The sequence below is a fragment of the Lepidochelys olivacea genome, assembly GCF_965140295.1.
Source record: "Lepidochelys olivacea isolate rLepOli2 genome assembly, chromosome: 2".
NCBI lineage: Eukaryota > Metazoa > Chordata > Testudines > Cheloniidae > Lepidochelys > Lepidochelys olivacea.
Genome location: NC_140412.1, coordinates 206,998,640 through 207,016,114, shown reverse-complemented (window position 1 = coordinate 207,016,114; position 17,475 = coordinate 206,998,640). Strand labels below are relative to the sequence as shown.

Genomic DNA, 17,475 nt, shown 5'->3' with positions numbered 1-17,475 from the left:
GCAGCCCTACCTATGCATCTGAGGACATAATCTGGCTCGTAACATTACATGTTTGATCTTTTCCTCATTATAAGTGAATTGATAGGCATTTTACCCACTAAGAACTGAGTTTAGAATTCAGTGTTTCTTCAACACAATTGGTAATTGATAACAACGTCATTAATCCTTAAAGCAATTTAGGAACTTCCATCCCTTGCATTCCCCATACTAGCTTAGTCTAGTGACTAGAGTACACAACTAGGAGTAATAAGATATGGGCTTCCTTTCAGGTGCTATCATAGACCTGCTGTGTGACCTTGGGTAAGTCATTTTACTTCCCCTACCTCAGTTTCCCTGTCTGTAAAGGAGGATAATACTGCCCTACTTTGCTGAGGGTGTTGAGTCTTCAGTCCTTAATGTTTGTAAAACCCTTTGTGCTCTTCTGATGCGAGCTATAGAAGTGCAGAGTATGTTATTATTAGAGTTTTAGATGCTGGTAATTTTATCCACAGCTGCAGTAGAAATGTGGAAATCTTGAATTCATGTGTTGGCATGTAACTTATTTCACCATTTAAGTTAATAAGAGTCTTATTAATGACTTCTGTTGATTTGTGGATCAGTCCCTAAATGAGGAGTGTGTGCATTTGTAGTTCTAAGTCTGTGTGTACGCAGCTGAGCCTTCACTAGAAGCCCTACCTCCAAGAGATTAGTTTTAAAATATCTCCAAGCTCTTTAGTAAAATTTAATTTAATCTTTTTAAGTGTCTGGGCCAAGTTCACAGGAAGCATTAGCGGACTTACCTTTCATTGAAATCAATGGAATTGAGCCCACTTATGGCAATGGTCAATTTGGCTTCCACCGCCACTGGACAGTGAAAGAAGAAGGAAATCAAATAGTCTATTTATTGTTTATTTAATGAAAAAAATCTTTTATGTTCACCTTTAAATTATAGTGCATCTTCTGTTTAGTATAAAATATCAGTTGCATACCATAGTATTGCAAACTAGTTAAGAGGTTTAGGGGCTTCCTTCTCCATCAACCAGTTCATCAATTCGAAGAATGAGTTACCATTGTTCTCACAGAAAAGACGCAAGTCTGGATTAAAGCAATGGCTTCTTCCCCCAACCTCACCAGGCCTTCTTTAGGCCCTGCTGATTTGCACAGTGAAGACAGAAGCATAGCATTCCATGGTGGAGAATTCATTTCAACAATGTGTTTCTGCTCACAACATTAGCGTGGAGAGTCTTTCCCACATTCCATTTGTTCTCAATGTAAATTTTTAGTGCTTTTACTTCTTCCAGATGAGTAAACACTGAACCAGGATTTCACAGTGAGGAAAAGGACTTAACCCCCCTCCCCTTTCTTGGACCGTTATATATATATATATATATATATATATATATAGATTAGATATCTGTTTATAACATACCATAGCCACGAGCAGAGGTACTTAGTCTGGGTTGGCACTGAATCATCTCCATTTTACTACTGCCAATTTCTGTCTGTCTTCTAGGGACCTGCTGCTTTAAATGCTGCTCTTTACAAAGCTATCCAGACATATCTTAGCCACCTTTGCTACTCTTTGACTAGCCCTGTTAAAGCAAAGAATTACCATAACTAGTAGCAAAAATATTAAATTTGTCCAATATGTGCAAAAATGTTTTTCCAGATTCTTTCACTTACATGTTGACCTTGGATTATTTAATCCACAGGCTGCCCCAATTTTCTGCTCTCTGCCTAGTAAGGTCATGTCCGCTTGCTCTTTCACTTTTATAAGTTTTTTAGCAGGCACCATTTAGACCACAATGTACCCAGATTTTTTTTTATAATTATTAAATGTTTGCTCAAGTTTTTTTTGTTTTATTATTATTATTTAAAGAAACAGTTGACATTTATAATTCTGTTATCAGGATTATAAGTGTAAATATACCCATTAGTATATTGTGTAAGGTTTCTTACAACACATAGTCCTTCCCTCTTGTCCTCTGGGCAAAGAAAAGGAAATTAGTTTAATATATCTTCCTGGTTATAAATACCCAGTAGAAATCAAGTACCACTGTATAGTGGCTGGAATAAATCAGGTCTGATTAGAACCAAGTTGATCTGTTGCAGACATGAATCTTATGGAAACAAAAATGCACGATACCTGGGCACCTTTGGGTAGGGGAAGGCTGGCTGTTTTGATTATCTTTTTTTATTTTCTTAAGCATGGATAAGCTGGCAGCATGGGTAACCAATCTGAATTTTGCTACTGGGGTGTATTTTGGGTATATGACTAGATAGGTCATCTGCATTTTAACCCTTTTACTTGGGTGTTGTCCAGGAGATCACTACAGCAAATTTGCTCTCACACATAGAGTACAAAGATAGTTCTTACTTATGCTTACTTGCATTTTAGAATTGTTTTTGGCTGTTCCTTTGTCATTTGGATGGCTGGATGAATTTTTTTTTTAAATCCTGTCCATTGCCAAAAATTTATTAGAGAACTAAATACTTCTTTCTTCCTCTCTCTGTGTTTGCCTGACAGCGTTTTCCAACAGAGGATCATCTGATGATTCACAGGCACAAACACGAAATGACTTTGAAGTTTCCTTCAATAAAAACAGATCACATATTATCAGGTAAGAAGACATGGAATGTAAGAGACAAGCGAGGTACTTATTTTGATGTTGATATTGTGACTCCTACTGGAAGGCTATTGCCAAAATACCCCCAAGAGGTTAATTTCAAAAGTATTCCAATCAAATAACAAGTAGAGATGGAACAAAATTATGTGGTACACCTCTGGACAAGGTGGTAACTGGTATTTGTTTGACTTGTTTGAGGATTGGTATAAGAGAGAGGGAGCGTGAGAGGGAGCTTGTTGAACCTTAGCCACATTGGTTTTGCCTATATTATATATCAGGTCAATGGGCTAAAAGGCTGCTCCAGTGCTGCCTCCATTTATAAACATTCTAGTGAAATATACACACTTAAGAGTGGCTTTACAGAAGTCTGCAACAAAAAGGTTACTGAAGTACATCTGTGAAGTTCCTCCAGGAGTCACTATTTTAATTTATGACAAGCTCACCTCAGCACCTGTTTTATGCCACTTATAATAGTCACCTTTTAAAGACACTGACCTACTTCAATAGCTATAAATCAGCCAGTTGAAAAAAGCTAAAACAGTGACAATAGCTAAAGTGCCCCTTGGGATAAAAACATTACTAGGTACAGGATTATCCTCCCATTCCCGTAGTCTTGAGCTGGTTCTGAAGTTTTCACACAGGGGTGTGTATGTTCATGACCATACATACACTGGTGGCTTGCTAGCATTGCATGTTGATTGTAGTTTCTGCTTCCTTCCCTTTTGCTTCCCCCTTTATCATTTTTATAGGGTATATTTTGAAGACATTAAGCATATTCCTAAGAGTATATCCATAGAACCTTTAAAAACTTTGTTTTTTTTACCATTTTAAGATTCCAAAATATAAATATAAAAATAAAATGTGCTAAATGATGATGCCCAGTTAGGGTTTATACACTTTATTTGACATATTAACTACTCATGGAGACAGATTTTCTAAAGTGGGCTCCTTCTGAGTAAGTTGTACTCAGTTGTGCTAAAAACAGAAGCACATCTGTTGCCTGCATAAATTCCATCCAGATATGTTCATTGTAGGTACATCAATGTGACAATTGAATGGATATGCAACAGTCTCAGATTTTTTTTTTTTGTGGATTCAGGAATCCCCATTTTAAACTGTAACTCTGAGTTATGTGTGCGCTTAAGAAAACTTCAAAAAACAAACAAGCAGAAAAAATCCCTAGTCGTGGAAGAGGACTTTGGAAACAATGGTGGGGCAAGTCTCTAAAGAGTTCTTCACATATTCTCCTTACATATTTTCTGTAGTGTAAATTATTTATCTATTAGTCTACTCCACTGGATTTTTCACAGTGAATCCATAAAAAATTATTTAGCAGAGGTACTTCTGTAATCATACTGCACTGAGGAGTAAAAGTGTTCACAGGTCCTCATATGCTCATTTCTACTGCTGTGATGAAGTGGTCTGGAGCTTGTCCATTGGACTGTATTAGGGGAGACATGGCAAAGATGGGTCAAGGACTTGCTATATGTTTTTCCTTACAGTTATGCTTGTTTTAGTCATCAGTATTATGTTTCTTTGGTTTTGCGCTTACAGGAAGATGCATGTTTCAAAAGGAGGGGGCAAACAATTTTAAGAGATTAGCTTTAGGCCAGCCAATTCATATTGATCATAATTTTTAGGGCATCACTTCCTCATTCTCAGTGGGTGAACTAAGTGCTGTAACCAGGTGCCTTGCCAAAATGCCACAGGTGTGCACCATATGAGTAGGTGAAAATGTATTTGTAAGAGGTAGAATGAAATAATGCATTTATCCCAAGATGCTCCTGTGAGTTACTAATAATTTTCAAGATATTTAACCAAATTAAAAGACTATTAAAAAAAGCAAACATTGACCTGGGCCTTTGAGCATGAACTAGATGGTGAGCACTCCGCTACAATGTTGATAGGTGCAGTATAAGAATCCAAGCAGATGGTGATTATACATATACATTGTGGGGCATATATAAATGAACTAGGATCTTTGTCAGAGGTAATTTGTTCTCTTTCTCATACCACTCAGCTTATATATTTCAGTACATCTCCATCTGTATTAGAAATAGTCAGCAACTGCTTGCAAACATTTCATTTGGGTGTATATGGTTTTTTGTTTTTGTTTTGTTTTTTAAAATCATGCCTTTGGTACTTAACAATTCAAGGTTGACAAACGCCAAAATTAAATGTTGTCTTCCCCTGCCCTGGAAAATAACATTTAGGGTAAAAATTTCAAGTCAGGACATGCAAAAATGCACAACACACTGAAAAGTAGGACATACAAAAATGCATATCCGCTTGCTGTGCCCATAGAATTAGAGCAAGGTGGGAAACTGTTTTCTCATCCCACAAAAGTTTTCAAGATTTTGAAAAACTTTCCTGTCTTAAAGGGTGAGGAAAAGTTGAAACCTTGAACATTTTTTTGTGAACCAAAATTCTGAAAAAATTTCAGTGCAGGTCAATTGAAACATTGTGTGTTGATAATTTCAAAATGTTTTGTTTGGATTTTGACTTTATATTTTTAAAACTAAGATTAGCTTAAATTTCTAAACAAAAAGTCTTTGCAAACTGGAAAACTGGAATTTTTCATTGACAATTTCAAGACTTTTTTTCAAAAATTTTTGAGTCGAAAAATTTGTCGAAACTGACCCTTTCCTATGAAAAGTTTGTTTCAACAAATTTGCATTTTCTCAAAAAAAAACCAAACGTTTTTTAAAATTCTCTTTTTGCAGGTGGTGGTGTCCTTTGGCAGTAGAACTGCTTGAAGTGCACTGTACTGGTGTGTGTACACTCCCAGTGCAATGCAGAGTTCAGCTTTGTGAGAGCTGCCTGTATGGCAACTGGGGAAGGCTGGAGTGAGAGGAAGGGCTAGAAGAACTTCCAACGTACACGTTCCCTGGTCTTTACCTCCTTTCTCCAGTCAACTTAGAAGGTTCACACTAGGGCCATAGACTCTGCTCCAGCCATCAGGAGTAGCCTGAGTGGAGTGGCTCTATTACTACTCAAGAGCCTTTAGAGCATGATTCCTCCACTCGTTTCCTTGGGCTGATCTCTGAGGGAAGATACATGGCAGATTACTGGGGACTAGATTTGCATCCAGACCAGTAACTGTGTGCACAAGGCCCATGGTTACTCACCTTACATGTGGAAGTACAGAGCTTTATGAGCCCAATGGACATGTGATCATACTTGAGGGACTTGCTCTTGTGTGTTAAAAAATGTCCTGGTATTGGTGAAAAAGGGAGAGTGTAGGGATGTGCGCACACAAAGAGAGCAATATGCATATGTGTGTGTTATCCCAACCAAGAGATCATCTGGGTATTTCTGTGGGCAAGTCACCCTGCCTATAAGTTAAGAGGGTTTTTATAAAATCCTTTTTGCAATCCTCATTTCAGAAGGGCTGATAGTTTTCCCACTCTTTGGGAGACACTGAGAAGCAGTCGTTTCTTCACACAGCACAACCCCGGGGGAAATTTAAATTCCTTAAAGTTAAAGATGTTTTATACTTGGATTTCATAAAGAAAAAATGAAATGATATATGAGAGGAGGAGACAGGCCTTCCCTTTAGACATTTGTCTTGTCTTCCCTTTTTTTTGGCAAAGTTGTTCCTATCATCAATACCCTTCAAAGAATTGAGGCTGCAATTGCCCTATAGCAAAGCCAGGTGTAGTATTTTCAATGCTAGCCAGGAGTTAGACTTTTCCATTGTCTCCCAATACGACATATACAAAATCCTTACAAAAGAGCAATCTTTTAATATTGAATCTTTTATTTATATATTGGCTCCCTCCAATATATATATATATATATATATATTTTAAAAAAGACAGCAAAAATGAGCTGTTCAGGAATTTTTCAACAAGACATTTTTTTTTGTCGGAAAATGCAGATTCAGTTTTGAATAAATTTTCTCAGGTCTAGGACGATTTTAGCCTGTGTGATGGGCAGCCCCTCAAGTTTCAGTACTAGTCCTATTACTCTGACTTTGTTATCATTTTGTGAAAGTAAAACATGGGTAAATATATAACTTTAGTGCTGCTCCACAGCTGAACAAGCCAAATTCCAGTTATTAATGCACAGCAGACTAAACAATTTTTTAGAAAGATGAAGCATCAAGTTACAGCCTTTGGCTTTGTGCTGTCCAATATCTACATTATGGATGAATAACATTTGCAATAGTTTAGTGGTCAATATAAACTTTAAAAAGCTGGAGTTCTGTAAAAAAACTTTTTTTTTATGGTCATCATTTGGTTTTGCAGTTTGTTTCCGAATGAGCATCATGCTGTAATATTTCCATTCATGTCTTGCTAGATGAAATCCTAGGAGCCAGTTCTGGGGTTGCAAAACACATTCTGGTAGACAATTCAAATAAATGCTCAGTAGAGCAAGCTAACAATGCATTTCCTCCTAGCACTGGGCTTACTGGGGCTGCTCTTTCAAAGGCAGTCCATTCAGGTTGATCCTCCTTTTTTGGGGGGCACAGCTCTGGTAGTTTCAAAACATAGTGAATACATAATAGATTTTCTTTTTTACTTTGGTTAAGACCTCAGATTTCCTATTACTTCACACCATATATTTTAAATAAGTCTAGAGAATCCAAATTTTCAAGTGCTAAGTGCACACAGTTGTAGCAAGGTTTTCAAAAGAATTTCAAAAGAATTCAGCTCCCATTTATGAAATCAAAGAAGGGCCACATTTTTAAAAGTGGTCAGCACCCAACTCTCGTTCAATGTACTGAATTCTACTTTAAATTTTTTTTAAAAAGTCTGGCTATTTAATTTGGTTCTGAAATGGGAGCTGAGTTCTTGAAAATCAGCCCAAAAAAGTGGGTACTGAGCTCTCTTGAAAATCTGTCTGCTCGTGTACAATAGGTTGACTCATAATCTTTGCTCGATTAGACAGCTGGACCTTGCCTTTGGTTGTATTATCCTCAAATTTGAGGTTTATATTTTACTTAAAATTGATGTCACTCTTAGCCTTTCTGGCAGTAACTATGTGACTTTTGAACACCAGGTAGGACTTCCTAAGTATTCTTCTCATCCTATGTCTAAATTTGATTACCTTTAAGTCCAAGACCTAGGTTGTGAACATTCACTAAAGCAGCGATGAGGTCAGTGGGACTACATTTGTGAGTAACTGCTTGTCAGTGTAAGGGTTTCACAGCCTAGTTCTTAGGTAACCCCCTTCTCATGCACAATTTCTGTGGACCTCTGCCTTGCTGGCTTCTTCTGGTTACAGAAGTACCACAGTGTTCTGGGGAAGTCTGTTCTTGAGGTATGTCTGGTTTAACTGACACCCAGGAGGACTATGAATCTTTGTGAAAAATCTTGATCTCATGAGGTTGCCAGCCTGGTTTCTAGACCACAAAATTCCATACAAGAGCAGGTCCTCAGCTGGCATAGATTGTCATAGACCTATTGAAGCCAGTGGGCTCATGACAGTTTATATTAGCTGAGGAACTGCCCCCAATAATTGGATAATTATTCAAAACATCTTCCAGAGGGGCAGACCCTGTCACCCATATTCACACCGAGTAATACCTTTCTCCATTTATTGCCCTGGGGCTACTATTGGAGTAGATGTACCACTCAACCCGTGTAAGGATGGCAGAATCTGGCCTTCACTTTTTTGAGATTACTGGTACTTCATCACTACTGATCACGTCTATGCTTTTGACATGATGCAATACTTTGTCTCAGTCTCTTATTCTCCAAATAGATGCTGATGATCCATCCTTAGAGGTTTTTAAGGCCCGGCCTGACAAAGCCCTGGCTGGGATGATTTAGTTGGTGTTGGTTCTGCTTTGAGCAGGGGGTTGGACTAGATGACCTCCTTCCAACCCTGATATTCTATGATTCTTTGATGCCGCTCTTACTCAGTGTCTACTTGCTGTATTCAGCTGGGTGTGCCTTCAAAATGCTTTGCTGTCAATGCTGAAACCCCTGGCCTAATGAAACAGATTGAAATAATGCCTAACTTCTTGACCAGTCATGTACCTTAATGAAACATGCCCAGATCTTAGCTGTACCCATTCTCTTCAGCCTCCTTTTTCTAGGTTCAGGTAAAGGTAGCTCTGTAAAAGAGGGCAATTAGTATTTTTTGTCTGTTTGTTTATTTTAATTTTATTTCTGTATTTATTTATTGCTATTAGCCTGAGTCTGTCACTGTGTGACAGAGGCCGACCTGTAAGCCCACATTAATTCTAGATTATGGCTATTTATGAGATTTGCCAAAAAACATGATTAACTTATTTCTGAAACCCTGCTTTCTGGTGCTGATTTGATTGTAATGAAACCTACTTTATCTAATATGAATATATCCTGGAATAAACTAAGAAAACATTTTATATATTTACTACAGATTCTAAATTGAATATCTCCTTAATGTTGAGGAAGGTTTGGCATTCCTCAGCTTGTGTTACATAACAAAGTAAATTGCCTTTTTCAGTAATTAGAGTTATTGTTCATCCCTTTGGATATAAAACCTGCTCCTCCTGCCTTTTAGAGCGCTTCCAGGAGGAGTGCCAGATTCATGCTTGTGTAACTCCACTGAGTTCAGTGTGATTACACTAATACTTTGGTTTGATCCTGAAGCATTGGGTGTCCTCAACTCCCATTGATGTCAGCAGCTCAGAGTGACCATATTTCCCAAAGGAAAATGGGACACCACATGGGGCTAGTCTGAGGGCCCCCCCACATCCTTGCATGGGCCCTGCCTCCCCATCCCTGCGTGGGGCTGGTGTCACAGCTCGTTCAAGACCTGCCTGTCTCCCCGCGTGGAGCTGGCATCTCTGCACCACATCCCCTGAATGTTTCTCTGCACCCCACTTTTGGCAAAAGTAGGCATTTTTCCTGTTTGCTCTTGCCAACTGATTGAGTTGGCAAGGGCAAAAGGAAATGCTCACTTTTGCCAAAAAAGTTGGGGTGGCCGGGACAGTGCTTATAAAAGGGAATGACCCAGCCAAAATGGGATGTATGGTCACCCTAAACTGTCTCTTTATATCAAGATTTCAAAGATGATGATTTGAGAGTGTCATGTTGCAGACTCTGGTGGTTGTTAGATAATAATATAGTAGCTATCAGTGAAAACTAATATATGCACACACATTCACAAAGACTGTTTTTCTTTCCTTTTTCATGTGTATGTTGATTTTTTTTTAGCATAGAAGCTAAAACTGTATGAAGGTCTGAATCTTGGCCCATTGCGTGCTGGGCAGATTAGTGAGAGTGACACTTGTTTTCATCCTTTATGGGCTGAATTTTAAACAATATGGGAGTTGACAATGACCAAGTATGGTAGCAGGTTACTGTATGAATGTGGGTCAAAAAATACAAAGGAAATAAGTAGTAGTTTGAGCTGGATTGGGAATCATGCAGGGAGAGAAAAAGGGATTTTTTTTTGCTATTTGGATTTAACAAATATGAATTTCCCCCTAGTTGTTTATCCCCTTTTGAGTTGGAATGGATGGTACCAGTGATATTTACTGATTTGCGACATTTCTGTAGATAGACCTGGTATTTTATAAACCATGCCAATTTTCTGTTAATATGGTACTGTAGTTATAGTGTCATTTGTCTTATGAGGAAGCAGACAGACAGGTTAAAGATCTGCCCCAGACCACAGACGGAGGTTGTGTCAGAGCTGACTTAGAATTGGGAGTTCTTGGTTCCCAGTTTTGCACTCAGCAAACTAGACTATCCCTTGCTGCTAAGGATTATTCTAGATCAGAGGTTCTCAAACTGAGGAATAAAGAAAAGGAGTACTTGTGGCACCTTAGAGACTAACAAATTTATTTGAGCATAAGCTTTCATGAGCTACAGCTCACTTCATTGCTGCATCCGGTGAAGTGAGCTGTAGCTCACGAAAGCTCATGCTCAAATAAATTGGTTAGTCTCTAATGTGCTACAAGTCCTCCTTCTCTTTTTGCGAATACAGACTAACATGGCTGCTACTCTGAAAACTGAGGAATCTAATCTTGGAGAGCGGGGTGAGAAGCTGCTGGCAACAGTGCTGACTTCAGAGTTGGGTGCCCGGCCAGCAGCCCCACTTTCCAGCCACCCGGCTCTGAAGGCAGAGTGAAGAGTGGCGGCTGGTGGCCGGGGGCCCAGCCCTGAAGGCAGCACTGCCGCCAGCAGCAGTGCAGAAGTAAGGATGGTACGGTATGGTATTGCCTGTGTACTTAAATGGCTCTGTTTGAATCAATGTATTACTGTTTTTTAATGTTTAGTGAGAGTTGCATTTTTTTATCGGTATATGTACTTGCATGGAAGGAGAGAGGTGTGTAAACTACTAGAGACACAAAGAAGGGGAGACCGATGCTCTAGAGGAATCAGAAACCTGTGGTCAGTGCTGTCACTGGAGGTGAAGCTTCCAGGACGCTTTACAGTTGCTTATCAAAAAAAAAAAAAAAGCTCAGGATCTTGAAAAGAAGCCTGAAGGCTTTTTCCATTCTGCTTACTTTCTTGAGCCCCTTCTGGGTATAATATTAAAGAGAAACCAGTCCCTCTCTTAATTATTCTGGCAAGAGATGGGGGAGAACGGCTTCAGGAGTTGGGAATATTTAAATGAATTTGATCATAAATCTTTCAGCATTTTAAATGAATAACAAGAAATGTTGACACTTTCTCCATGTTTTCTTGGTGTGGTCAATGTCTCAAAAATCTTTTCATAATGTTTCTGGTATGATTTCAACCTCTCCCTCAAAAAAATAAATCTGGAATCAACTTACTCAATAGTACTTCTCTGCGTTACTGCAACTTTACTGTGTGTTCCACAGGACAAAAATATTCATGCTTGAGCCAATTTTCAGATAGTTCAGGCACAGAATTGCATAGCTAATCTGTGCACTCACTCCCTGCAGCGAAACACACACATTGAGTCTGCATGGACGCACGTCTAATGAACTCTTTGCACACTGTTATTGGAGCTTTATGCACAAATTCAGTGGTGATTTGTGCAAATTAGGGGTACACATTTGTCCATCTATACTGACAGGGAATCTGGCCCTTAAAATATTTCTTAAATCTAGCTGACTGACAGCTGCTACAAATAAAGTGCTGCACGCTTTGTAAAACACTCTTGGCCAAACTCTAGCCCTGCACCTCACATACCATGTCAAAACTCAGTGGCTTTATTTTGTTTTTAATTCTGGGAGATTGCTGGGGGAGGGAAAGGAGCAGGTAGATATTTGTGCATCTGCTGGGAAAGAGATGTTCTCTCAAAACGTGTATTCTACTTATCCTTGTTTTACTGCAAAACATCCATTGTAGATCCTTTTGATATCTGTTCTCAGACCAGACTCCTACACCAACCCGATTCCTGAAGAACTGTGAGGAAGTGGGCCTCTTCAATGATATTGACTGTTCCTTAGAACACGAGTTTAGAAAGGCACAAGAAGAAGAGAACAATAAAAGGGTATGTTTTAGTGCAATGGACTCTTTCCCTCTTCCAACCCCCTAAGTGTTTATGGATGTTGTGTGAAAGCAGGTAGACCTCCATTACCTGGTAGACCCTTTTTTGGTTGGAAACTAGGTGGCACTATAGATTGTGACATGTTTTTCTAACCATTGTAATCATTGATAAAAATGTATAACCAAGCTTAAATTTCCCTAAGTGTTTTAACCATACTTAAGTAAACCTATGCAAACCACTTGCCTCTTGAGGGAGAGACTTGGTAAAATCGAATGTTCTGACAAATAGGATTTCACACTTGATTCCTTTCACTTGCTAAAAGATGTTTTTGGGGGATGTGGGGAGGAAGTAGAAGAATGGAATCAGCATAGAAACATCTCTGATCTGATTTCAGCTCTTGTTAAGTATCCCCCCATGTTACCTCTAGATTTAGTTTTCATCACTGCTAATTTTATCTGATATAGATTGTATTTTCAGTAAAATATTCAAACTTAAGGGGGAAAAATCTTACTAATAGGGCAATAATTCTCAAACTTTAGCAACCCAAGGACCCCCATTTTGATTTAAAAATTTTTGGGGACCCCCAGCTCAGCCCTAGGATCCACCCTTGCCTCACCTCTTCCCACCCCCTGCTCACTCCATCCCTGCTCCCTCCTTCGCTCACTCCCCCCAACCCTCACTTACTTTCACCAGGCTGGGGTAGGGGGTTGGGATGCACGGTGCGGGCTCTGGGAGGGAGTTTGGGTGCAGGAGGGGGTAAGGGGTGCACGTTCTGGGAGGAAGTTTTGATGTGGGCTCTGGGCTGGGTGCAGGGTGTGGGCTCTGAGAGGGAGTTTGACTGCAGGCAGGGGTGAGGGATGTGGGCTCTAGGAGGGAGTTTGGGTGCTGGAGGGGGGTGAAATCTCGTTCTGGGAGGGAGTTCGGGTATGGGAGGGGGTTGGGGTACAGGCTCTGGGAGGGAGTTTGGGTGCAGGAGGAGGTGAGGGGTGCAGGCTCTGGCTGGGCTCCGGCCAGCGGCTCCCAAAAGCAACCAGCATATCTCTCTGGCAGTGGCTCCGAGGCAGGGAGGCCAGGGGGTCTCTGTGCGCTAACACTACCCATAGGCACCATCCCCACAACTCCCATTGGCCGCAATTCCCGGCCAGTGTTAGCTGCGGGGTCCTGGGACCCTTGGTCCAAGCCCTGGGCTGCCAAGATTTATGTGTAGACCTGCCTTAGCCCCACTGCACCGCCGAACTTTTAGCACCTAAAATCTCCTTGTTTGGCTTCAGTAGCCTCTGGGAGATAGGGCAGGAGGGAAGGGGTTGATCAGTGGGGCCTCTGGACACCCTGGAGTACCCTCAGGGACCCCCAGGGGTCCGCGGACCCCAGTTCGATAAACGCTGTTATAGGATACAGGTAGAGAGAAACTGCAGTTCATTAGATCATGTATCACATTTCCAAATATGGACCTGGTATCCATAAAGTTAGGAGCATCTATGTCACTTTGCAGTGGACTAAGTATGCTAACTCAACCTGACCTAACATCTTCGCATTTGGGCTATCATGAAGCGTGGTTATAATTTAAAGGTGATTATAATGAGTTGCTAAAACTTACAAATAACCACCCAACCTTTTGTTTGCTTCCGTGAACTGAAACATATTTAAACAAAGGGAGGCTTCCATCCTCCTCCTCCTCCTCCTCCTGTGGGATCACCCAGTCGATCCACAGCTTCCCTCCTACCTTTTTGCAACTCTCAGAAATACCTCTCCTTAATTTTCCTTTGGGCCCTAATTACCTCTCAGCAATCCTCACTACTTCTATCTATCACTTGGCAAATAGGATCCCCTATTATTGAACTTCTTATTACAGGGCCCAGCTTCTTGTTACAGAGATGATGATCTGTATCTGTTAGTCTAATTTAGGTCTTAAATAACACTTGAGGCTAAAATAAGGGAGGAGGAAGGGAAACAGCTCCCTCTTCACTGCTAAAACCAGCAGGAGGCTCACCCATACCCCCTAACCCTTGGCTTGGGTAAGCAACAGTTCCCCCTAGTGCCCCTGCCTCTTTGGGTAGGGTAGTGAGTGCTCCCAATTCAGGTTTGGTCCACATTAACCACCGTGTGGTGTCGATCGTGCTGGGCCTTGGCTGCTGCTGAATTCAGACTGCACAGACTTGGGGACTGTGCATGCCGAAGTGCACCTTCAAGCTCATGAAATCTTAAGCAAGCAGCATTCAAAGCCTTGCAGAAGTATCTCTGAGGTACTATAGAAAAACTTGTAGAGGACGAGAGCTATGGGGGTTCTTTGAAGGGGACCGCGGCCTATTGCTGGGCTGTGAAGAGGAAGATGAGATGTGTTCAAGGTCACGGGAAGGGATTTCAGGGGGTTATTTGAGAATGGTTTGGAGTAGGGAAAAGAGGCTGGGATTAGATATTGGAGAGGGAGGAAGGGAACCCTAGCTATGCTGAGAGCAGGAAGGGGCATGCTCCAAACATGAAAGTGTCTGGGTTCTGGTTAGGGAATGGGAAAATATTCCAGCTAGTTCAGCCATTCTAGACTCCCATATAGGATCACTTATGAAACAGCCATATAAAGAGAGTAAGTGTGTCTAATCTTAGACTGATTAGTGCTAGCATGCAGAAAGTTGGCAGAAATGGCAAATAAGGACATTTTTGTGTATTAATATTTCTACACAGATTATCAGTGCTGAAGAAGATTCCAGTGCAGCACCTACAGTGTGGTATTTATCTTGCAGGAATAAGAGACGAGCAGCAATCTCATGATCTTGAGCCCTGTGAAGTTAACCACAAATGATACAGTATGATGTTGCAGGGTCAGTTTCAGCTAACTGGGGTAGTTGCACAATCTGATTAAAACCTAGACTAGGGCATCATGTTACTTGATAATTGCCGGTTGTTTGAGGTCCTCTGGAGGTCTTATTCTGCCCTCCTTCTGTCAGCCAGTGGAGCTGCCATGAGCCATCTCCAGGGAGCAAAATGTGTGTTTTTCAAAAGAAAAGCAAAAGTCACAGAGGCAAGTTAACGTGTAACATTTGTTCTGTGTTTCCAATTAGCCTGCTACACATTCGTTCCTACATTACCAACTGCCTGTAAGATATTAATCTGAAGCTGGCCCCAGTAGGGCCATACGCAAATGCAATAGACAAAGGATAGAAAGGAACGTGACTCCTTCACATGTAATACACATGAAGTGCTCTTAATAGTCCCACTCCGAAGTGCAAATGTAGCTTTCTGCCGCCTTCTGCAGTGATGGTAAGTAGGTGTAATGTGAGCAGCACAGAGATGTTACGCATTACTGAGAAAAGGCTTCCAAAATATTTTTGATTAGGAGAGTCTTTTACATCAGACTATGAAAAAAATGTGTGTTTATTTTAGTTTATTTCACTGTGGCTAAAGAGAAAACAGCATGACACAGAGATTCTATGAGAAAGAAAACAATTTTTTTTTAACTTGCAAGTTTCCTTATTGGAAAACTTCAAGGCTACAGTCCAGTAAATTATTTTCTTTTTAAAACATGAGACCATGTGCAATCCACAGAGTCATAGAAACGTAGGGCTGAAAGGGACTTTGAGAAGTCATCTAGTCCAGCCTGCTCTGCTGAGGCATTACACCTAAGCCATTCCTGACAGGTGTTCGTCTAATCTGTTGTTAAATACAGGCAGTCCTCGACTTTACGACGTTTGAGTTACGACAAATGGCACTTACGACGCTTCTACATTGACACCCTGATTTGACTTACAACTATAGGTTTCAAGTTTACGACGCTTGGTCCTGCAATAGAGTAGATTGCGGTTCCAACTTCCGACATTACGACTTATGATGCAGTTGTAAGGAACCAATTGTGTCGTAAATCCGAGGACTGCTGTATGTTCAATGACAAGGATTCCACAACCTCCCTCGGAAGCCTATTCCAGGGCTGACTTATCTTTATAGTTAGAAAGATTTTCCTAATATCTAACCTTGCTGCAGATTAAGCCCCTTACTACTTATCCTACCTTCTGTGCACATGTAGAACAATTGATCAACCTCCTCTTTATAACAGCCCTTACATATCTGAAGACTGTTATCAGGCCTCTCCCCCTGGCACACCTCTCCCCCCCCGCCCCCGTCTTCTTTTCTCAAGACTAAACTTTAAACTTTCCTCGTAGGTCAGATTCTCTATAGCTTTTATCATTTTTGCTGTTCTCACATCCTTCGCAGAGGGTGGTGTGAAGAACTGGATGCAGTATTCCAGCTGCAGCCTCACTAGTGCCAAGTAGAGTGGGAGAATTACCTCTTGTGCCTTACTTATGACACTCCTGTTAATACACCCAAGAATGATATTAGCCTTTTTTGCAACTGCATCACATTCTTGACTCATATTCAATTGGTGCTCCACTATAACCCCCAGATCCTTTTCAGCAGAACTACTGCCTACCCAGATATTCCCCCATTTTGTGGTTGTGCATTTGATTTTTCCTTCCCAAGTGAAGTATTTTGCACTTGTCTTTATTGAATTTAGTGTTTTTGATTTCAGACCAATTCTCCAATTTGACACGTTTGTTTTTGAATTCTAATTCCATCCTCCAAAATGCTAGCAGCTCCTCCCAGCTTGAGGTAATCCGCAAATATTATACGGATACTTTCCACTCCATTACTCAAATCATTAACGAAAATATTGACTAGTACCAGACCAGGACAGATCTTTGTGGGACCTCACTAGATATATCCTCCTCCCCTTCCAGTCTGACGGCAAACCATTGGTAACTACTCTTTGAGTACAGTCTTTCAACCAGTCTTTCACCCACCTTATAATAATTTCATCTCTAGACCACATTTCCCTAATTTGCTTATGAGAATGTCATTTGGGACTGTGTCAAAAGCCTTACTAAAATCAAGATATATCATGTTGACAACTCTACCCTTCCCCCCATCCAGGAGGCCAATAACTCTGTTAAAGAAGGAAAGTAGACTGGTTTGGCACGACTTGTTTTTGACAAATCCATATTGGCTATTCCTTATAACCCTGTTATCCTCTGGATGCTTACAAACTGATTGTTCAATAATTTGTTCCAGTATCTTTTCAGGTATGGAAGTTAGGCTGACTGGTCTACAGTTCCCTGAGTCCTCTTTGTTCCCTTTTAAAAAGATAGATACTATCTTTGCCCTTCTCGAGTCCTCTGGTACATTAACCGTCCTCCATGAGTTCTCAAAGATCATTGCTTCAGCTAGTTCCTTACATATCCTAGCATGACTTTCATCAGGCTCTACTGATTTGAATACATGTAACTTATCTAAATATTCTTTAACCTGTGCTTTCCCTATTTTGCATTTCTTTCCCCTTGTTATTACTATTAATTTTGTTGAGGATCTGGTTGCAATTTTCCGTTTTAGTGAAGACTGAAGCAAAATATGCATTAAACACCTCTGCTTTCTTCATGTCATCCATTAGTAGCTTTCCTTCCCCGCTAAAGGGAAGATCTAC

The 17,475-nt window shown here is 40.5% G+C and overlaps 1 protein-coding gene across 1 annotated transcript in view; it reads left to right on the top strand.

Annotated features, from left to right (window-relative positions):
• The window catches only part of CREB5 (cAMP responsive element binding protein 5), a gene marked incomplete at its 5' end in the record, with an annotated part of 353,505 nt that overhangs the window by 56,442 nt on the left and 279,588 nt on the right, over window positions 1–17,475 (top strand). Inside the window, 2 exons of the mRNA XM_084620345.1 lie at window positions 2,507–2,600; window positions 11,890–12,011. Coding sequence (XP_084476471.1) covers window positions 2,507–2,600; window positions 11,890–12,011 — 216 coding nt within the window. The remainder of the gene's footprint in view (window positions 1–2,506; window positions 2,601–11,889; window positions 12,012–17,475) is intronic.